Source organism: Myotis brandtii, unplaced genomic scaffold (genome assembly GCF_000412655.1).
Source record: "Myotis brandtii unplaced genomic scaffold, ASM41265v1 scaffold105, whole genome shotgun sequence".
In the NCBI taxonomy this organism is placed as follows: Eukaryota; Metazoa; Chordata; class Mammalia; order Chiroptera; family Vespertilionidae; genus Myotis; species Myotis brandtii.
In genome coordinates this window covers 2,345,998-2,353,625 of record NW_005353538.1, presented here as the reverse complement: position 1 = coordinate 2,353,625, position 7,628 = coordinate 2,345,998, and the positions used below count along the sequence as shown (strand labels likewise).

The following is a 7,628-nucleotide window of genomic DNA, read 5'->3' as shown; positions in this document are numbered from 1 at the left end:
GGTTGCAGAATTGGGGGAATAGCAGGAAAAGCACTGCTTTCCCCTCCGTGACCCTGGCCGGGAGGGGCTCTCGGAGAAGACGGAAGACAGAGAGAAGCCATGTCGCTTCCCTTTGAGTCCAGGTCTCCAGCCTGGCTGTCGGGGAGGGTGGGAGCTGAGGGTCCGAGGAGAACAGCTGTGCGTGGGCACACAGGGCTGGGCGCCCGCCACTGTGGGCGGTGACTTACTGTGCATCTGTGCATGTGTCAGGATGTGAGCATGCACAGCAGAGGGATGTGTGTGCACGCTGCACATGTGCACGCGTGTGCGGGGTAGTGTGTGTGTGTGTGTGTGTGTGTGTGTGTGTGTGTGCCTGCTTGCCTGTACGTCCAGGTCTCCAGCCTGGCTGTCGGGGAGGGTGGGAGCTGAGGGTCCGAGGAGAACAGCTGTGCGTGGGCACACAGGGCTGGGCGCCCGCCACTGTGGGCGGTGACTTACTGTGCATCTGTGCATGTGTCAGGATGTGAGCAAGAGGGATAGAGGGATGTGTGTGCACGCTGCACATGTGCACGCGTGTGCGGGGTAGTGTGTGTGTGTGTGTGTGTGTGTGTGTGTGTGCCTGCTTGCCTGTACGTTCTGTGGACACCAGATTACCCAGAGCCAGGTTTGCTCATTTTCCAAGGATTTGGGGTTATGTCCCGACCTGTTCCCTGAGACCGTGTATGAGTGTGAATGTGAGTGTGAGTGTGAGCGTGAATGTGTGTGCAGCAGGAGAGTGGGGAGGGGGAAGGTAACTTGGACAGTGCCCAGTGCAGGAAGTGGGGGGCACCCTGGCCCTCTGTCGGCCTCTCTGCTCCCGGCCTGTGTGTCGGAGGAAACCCAGTCCCTGGGGCTCCCGGCACTCTCACCCTGGGGGTCTCACTGTCACTCCCAGAACATGTCCTGGGGCTCCTCCTGCTCTTTCAGGGTCTCCGTGAGTCCCAGTCGGGAGGGACCCCTCAGCAGAGCAGATCAACACATGGAACTGTCGGGCCCCTGGGCTGTGCAGAGGAGGCTGGACCCCATCTGGCTGAATGCGGCCCCTGGCCCTGGAGGCCGGCCCGGGAGAGGTTGGGCTCTCTGGTCCCCCCAAGGGCCTGCATGACCTGCAGCTCTGTGCTCCTGAGACCTGGAGAAGGGGGTGGTGGGGTGGGTGGTGAGGGGGGTGGTGAGGGGGCCTCCACCCCCCCCAGGTCGAGTGACCATCTTGCTGCCATCAGGTACCATGTTCAGGACTCAGGCCACTGCTGCCCCATGGGAGTGAGACCCCCAAGTGTCTCTGAATCCCGGCCCCACTACTGCCAGCAGCTCCCTGCAGCCCAGAGAGCAGATACTCAGAGTCGGACTCGGTGCCAGAGCTAGGAGGGCCTCTTCACGTACAGAGGTTGGTTGGAGGCGGGCCGGTGGCGGTGGGGGAGAGAGGGGTGGTGCAGAGGATGCCCTGGGCCTCACTAATCCTGCTCCAGGGGTCTCCCCTGGCATCAGCCCTCTGCCTCTCCTCCCCTCTGCACCCAGGGCCTCTCTGCTCCCCTGGGGCCCTGAGCTGGGCAGGAAGAGGAAGGACCACCCCCGAAGGACGCCTGGGCTATTTCCACCCGTGCCTGATGGGACAGTTCTGTTCTCTTTAATGCAGCAACGCCCGCTGGTTTCCCTTCGTACAGACACCGTCTCCTTCCACACGCCAGAAACCCTGCAAGCTTGTCCCCATCACCCTCTTGGCCCATCTGACCTTGTGACCTCTGGGAGGTAGGAAGCCAGGGATCACAATCCCATTCACAGACGAGGGCACCGAGGCTGTGGTCACGGGTGTGACCTGCCCATCGTGCTGGAGCCAGAGGCAGGTCTGCTTTGCCTTTCCCAACCAGGAGACACTCCCCAGGGCGGCCCAGAGGCAGGCGCACCTGCCCCCAGGCCCCTCCCCTCCCCTCTTAGTGCCCTTCAAGGCCACTGTCAGGGACAGGGCTGGAAGAGCAGCCTCCCCACTCACCTATGACCGTGAGGGTGCCTGTGGCCTCCGCTGAGCCGAAGGTGTTGGTGACCTCACAGATGTAGGTGCCGCTGTCCTCGGTCCGCAGGTCGCTGATGGTCAGCCCTGTGACGTGGTTGGTCCAGCGGTTGTCGGCCGGGAGGGGCCTGCCATCCTTGAGCCAGCGGATGGCGGGGATGGGGTAGCCGGAGGCGGTGCAGGGGAGCTCCACGGTGTGGCCGGCCCACACCTCCTGGGAGTGGAAGCTGTCCAGGATGGCGGGGACGGACTGGGCAGGGTCTGGAAGGCAGAGTGTCTGGGTGGCCCCGGCTGGCCCTGGGCTGGGGGCCGTGGGGCTGGGGGAGGGGAGGCAGCACCCGGAGCAGGCCCTGCTGCCCACTGGTGCCCAGAGGAGCAACACCCAGTGTGCGAGGGTTCTCGGTGTCTCCCTGAGCCAGACACTGGCCCAAACTCTCCCGCTCCTGCTGGACAGAGGCCCTGAGACCCCGGGCCGGGAGCAGGGGCTGGGGAAAGACAGGCTGACGCAGCTAGAAGGACAGACAGACGACGACGGGAAAGGGAAGAGCCTGAGGTGCAGAGGGAGAGTGCGCAGCTCCTCACACCGCCGCCCCGCAGGCTGGCCAGCCTCGGAGCAGCGAGTCCCTGTGACATGAGCGTCGTGATGTCTGGGGCTGGCGATGATGGGGAAGGCTTGGTCTGGGCCTCAGCCTGGCCTGCGGGTGCCCCTCAGGATGGGGGACAATCGTCTGCCCTGTCCCGTCACCCCCCCCAGCAGTCGGGCAGATAGTGCACTTCCCCAGCACCCAGAAGGGCTTGGAAGCTAAGCCTTCTGCAAACAGCCTCTTTGCCCCCAACAATTACCCACTGTTTGCTTTTCCAAACCAAGAGAAGGCAGTGGCGCAGGACCTGAGCCCTGGACTCCGAGGCCCAAAACCTGAGCGGGCAGGTCCGTGCGTGACGGCCGTGCCACTTCCGAGTGGTGCCCGCTGCTCATTCAGGCTGGCGCTCACCCTGCCAGGCCTCCCCGGGCTCCTTCCCATGGGGCCTCCCTGCTGTGACAGCTCCTCAGGCTCCGCTGCATCACAGGACACAATGCACTCCTGCCCGAGCTCCAAGGCCCCATGATTAGTTCCCACCGCTCTCCTGGCCTGGCCTCTACACCGCCTCCCACCCTCATCTCAGCGCTCCCACTTGTGCCTGCGTGTCCGCGCTGTCCCCACCTCCGGGGCCAGCTCCTCCTCCTCTCACAGAGCAGCTCAAGCACCAATCCCTGCCCCCCTCCCGGACAGGCCACTCTCGCTGGGCTCCCAGAGCTTCCTTTTTCCTTCATTTTATTTTTAAACAATCTCCTCTTTTTACAGAAACACTTCAAAGTGTAATATATACTCCTGAAGATGTGGGCGAGTGTACAGTATGTGAAAAGGGAGGTTCCCCCTCCCACCCACCCACCTCTCCCAGGAGAAGTCACTGTCACCATCCGCACAGCCCTCGCCAGCAGCAGCGAGCACCAGGCCTGTGTCACCGCCCAGAGGACTGAGGGCACCTCGGGGCAGTGTGGACCCATCGCTGCGTCTCCCGGGCCTGGCACCGAGCAGGTGTCTGAGGAGGATGAGCAGGGCACACAGCATGGGCGGGCAGGTCCCCCCGCTGCAGAGCCTCCCAGGCTCAGGGACCCGCAGCGCTGGCTCAGGGGCCTGGCGGGCTCCCCTGGATGAGGACCTGAGACCAGAGTAAGGCAGCGACCTGCTGGGGTCAGACTGCAGAGCCCAGAGCAGAACCCAGGTCGCCCACACCTGGCTCAGCAAGTGGGATGGAGGTGGACTCATCCAATGCTGAGCGCACTCAAGGGTGACGGAGCCCCTGGAGCCGCCTGGGCTCAGGGCAGTCCCCTCGTCCCAGCTCGGCTCCCCCGGAGGGGACCGGGCGGACATTCTCCTCCTGGGCAGGACTTCCTAGAGGCTCTGCTCCCTTCCCACCTCCACTGCTCTCGCATGAGCCCCGCTGGGACACAGGAGACCCTGCAGACACCAGGGTCACAGGTCACCAGTGCCCTTGGGCGAGCATGGTCCCTCAGCACCTGCTTCCTCATCTGCACGGGAGGTGGAGGGGAGGGCTGCCTCCAGCCCTCGTCAGGCTGTTGTAGACAACATGGCAATGTGTGTGCCACAGCTCGACAGACGTGGCACCCCCGCCGTGTGGATGTGGCACCGCCATGCAGAAGTGGTACCACCGTGTGGACGTGCCACCATCGTGCGGACGGACGGACGGACGTGCAGGGCAACTGCTCTCAGGCCTCCCTGCCTGCCAGTTTCTGCGGCTCTAACCCCGCCCCCTGTGGGAATGGTTGGGATAAACAAACCCGGTGCCAGGGAAGAATTACTCAATGTGACACTTAATTGATGCAAAACACACAAATTCTGTGGCACACGCGGAATTTACAAGCGGAGGGGCTGACAGGCCGCGGAGGAGGGGCAGGGGATTAATCAGCGAGTCTCAGGCGTGAAATTAGATTCTGAGCGAGAGAAACCGCTTTCCTTCTCGGGAGCGGAGGATGCGCTGTGGCGTGTGCAGCTGGGGCTCGGCATTGCTGGGCCAGAGCGGGGCTGGGGAGACGGGTGATGGGGAGACGGGGGCTGGGCCCTGAGAAACCCCAGGTGCCGGGCTGGGCGGGGCATCCAGACGCCCCGGGAGGCTGAACAGCGCTGCCCGGAGGACGCCCCAGACACGGCTGCGGCCCTGGCTCTGGGCTCTGTGACCTGGGGAGCTTGTTCTGGTTTCAGCCTCTCTGGCCCTGGGTCCCTCTTTTGCAAAAGCCCACGACACGCCTTGTCCAGAGCGGGTGCCCGAAAGCACTTGTAACCGGAGGAAAGCCCGATGCCCGGGGTTAGTGTCAGGCTGTGTTTTAGGGACTCACACTGTTCTTGCAACTGCCTCCTCTTCTTAGAAAAAAACAAAACATGGAAGTTGTCCCCCGCCCCACGCCGGGGAAATGTAGGAGTAAGAACCAGCAGCAACAGAGCAACAGCAGCTACAACAGAGCAGCCGCTCCCCGGGCCTGCCCGTGCCAAGCACCCCACCAGGCTGTCTGCAGCGGGACCCTATTTAATTTTCACGACCACTCGCGGGCACATTTTGTCATGCCCACCTGACAGAGGAGGTGGCAGAGGCTTGGAGACCTCATTTCTCTGATGCTGGATGCACAGCTGGTGCGCAGTGGGGCGAGGCCGGAAGTGTGGCTGCTGCATCTCCTGGCTCCCCTCCTCCCTCCCTCTCACTCCATCAGTCACTGAGGATGAAGGGCTCTGACTTGGCTGTGGCCTCGCCCTCATCCATGCCCACCCACAGCGCTCGGCCCCGCACACCGGCCCCACCTGTTCTTCCTGCCTTTGGGCCTAGGAGCAGGAGGGGTAGCCATCCCTTGGGGGTGTGCTGGGGTCAGACCCCTCGGCCACCAGGTGCCTCCGCCCAGACACCCCGCTACCTCTCCCCATCCCTGGTCCAGCTGCTGGCCCAGAGCTTCTGGCTGGGCAGGGCCACGCCTTTCCAGCCACAGCCCCAGGGGCTCATGAGGCTCTGGCCACAGAATGAAACATCTCAGCTGAAACCCCCAGTCCCTGGGACTCATTCCCACCCTCAACTCTGGAAGTGGGTCTGAAATGTCGGGGGCAGTGGGGATGGAGGCTGAGGCCTGACAGGCACTCCCACCCCATTCCCCCCTCCATGGCCTCGCTCCAGATCAGTTGCATTTTTGCCAAGACAAGCAGCTTGCAGATCACCTCGCAGCATCCCATCCCGTCACAGCAGGGCGCTCCCCTGGCTCTCTCGCTCCCTTCCCTCCGCTCTCTGCTGCTCCCTGCAGGTCCCTTCCACGCTGCGGGCCTGAGCCTCTCCCCTTTGTCTGGGTGCCTTCCTGTCCTTATTTCTGTCTCTCCATGTGGGCTGTGTGTCTGATTCTCTGCCCACTCTCTCCTTCTCACAGCTGGTGGGCCATAAAGACAGAAGGAGAAGGGCTGGCATACCCTACAGTTTAACGAGTGTCTTTTCTGAGGGAATCTCGTTATTCCCCTCCAAAGTGGAGGTGAAGTTAGCAGGATGGAGGGCTAAATATTTGTGCCAGGGAAAGGAAGAGGCCTGCAGGAGGCGGGGTGTCCGTGCCTGCCCCACGCTGTGAGAGCGAAGCACCATACACAGACAAGTCCCTGTGACCTGGAATGGAACCACTGACACATTTGGGAATTAAGTGGCTGAGCCCTACGTCCAGCCCCGAAGATGGAGCCGTGTAGTGCAGCCCCCTTCCCTCACCCGATGAAGCACAGCTCCCTTCGGCATTGGTTAATTCCATAACTGTTTCCTGAGCACCTACTATGTGCCAGGCATAGGGCCAGGTGCAGGAGGCACCAGGAGGCATCAGAGAGCCCGATCCTTGCCCTCCTAGCTCCTGTCCCCTTGGTCTTGCCTACAAATGAGAGGGGAACCTGGCAGAGCCACCTGCTGGCCAAGGCAGTCCTCCCCAAACCACACCACATCAGAGGCGCCAGCATCGGAGCAGTCACCCGGTCCGGCTCCTCTTCCAGAGGCCCAGAGAGGTGGCATGATTTGGGGGGTCTAGTCTCCAAACCAGGAGTCTGATCATCAGTCCACCCTCCTTCCCAAGGCCGCTCCCATCCCATCGCTTCAAGAGTAGAACTTTTCAAACTGCAGCCACAACGGTTAGGAAGTTGTCACACCCACGGGGCGAGGCTGTGGCCAGCATTTAGATGAACTGGTTGGGAGAGGATGCCACAGGGAAGGTGAGAGCACGTGGCCTGCAGGTGGCAGGAAGCACCAGCGACTGCGAGGCCCTGAGGAGCACGTCTGGGGGCCGCAGCTGGGAGAGCAGGTCCCCGAAAGCCGGCCCCCAGGGGCTCCATGCGCCCTCTTCGCTCTGTGGCTGGGCGTGTGTGTGGGGCTCCTCTGGCCCTTCCCTGGGGGTCGGCAGCTGGGGACGCTGGGGTCAGAGTGCGAGTTCTGGTAAAGCGCTGGGCTCCCCTAAGCCCTGCTTTTCTCACCTTTGAAATAGGAAGAGCAGCACACACCTCAGGGCGAGGGCGTGCCCGACAGCACGGGAGGGGAGCGCGCACCGGCTTCAGTGAATATTAGCCTCCACCTCCTTAAGCTGCAGTCAGCACTCCAGGAGGGTCCTCATCCAATGCAGACAGATTGTGTTTACAAACCATCTCCTGCCTACTTTCAGATGCTGTGAGGTGGGCTACCACAAAAAATGTAAATGTACTTATAAACAGATAAAATAGAATCTTAAGAAATACTTCAGATTTTATCTATGAGCTTCCTAGCAGCAAAGGCAAAGAAAGAGGCGGGGGGTGGGGGGGGGGGCCGTTTCCGTAACGCTCATTGTTTGATAAATAGTGACACAGTTCCTCAGGAGAGTGGGCCTCCCTCAGGTATAGACGCCTCTAAATAATTCCTTTTTTGCATCCTCATATGTAGGGCACCCCAAAACAAACTGGGCAAGGTTTGCCCCAGTGGTTCCATACCAGTCCTTTAACCTTCTCTGAGACTCTCTGGTCCATGGTGTGGACATGCCCAGTCCCAGGGCTGGCTGGGGTGCCCTCCCTCCTCCCCG

The 7,628-nt window shown here is 61.9% G+C and overlaps 1 protein-coding gene across 1 annotated transcript in view; it reads right to left on the bottom strand.

Moving 5' to 3' along the window:
• DSCAML1 (Down syndrome cell adhesion molecule like 1) overlaps nt 1-7,628 on the bottom strand; it is a 313,708-nt gene that overhangs the window by 82,356 nt on the left and 223,724 nt on the right. Inside the window, exon 6 of the mRNA XM_014540006.1 lies at nt 2,006-2,314. Coding sequence (XP_014395492.1) covers nt 2,006-2,314 — 309 coding nt within the window. The remainder of the gene's footprint in view (nt 1-2,005; nt 2,315-7,628) is intronic.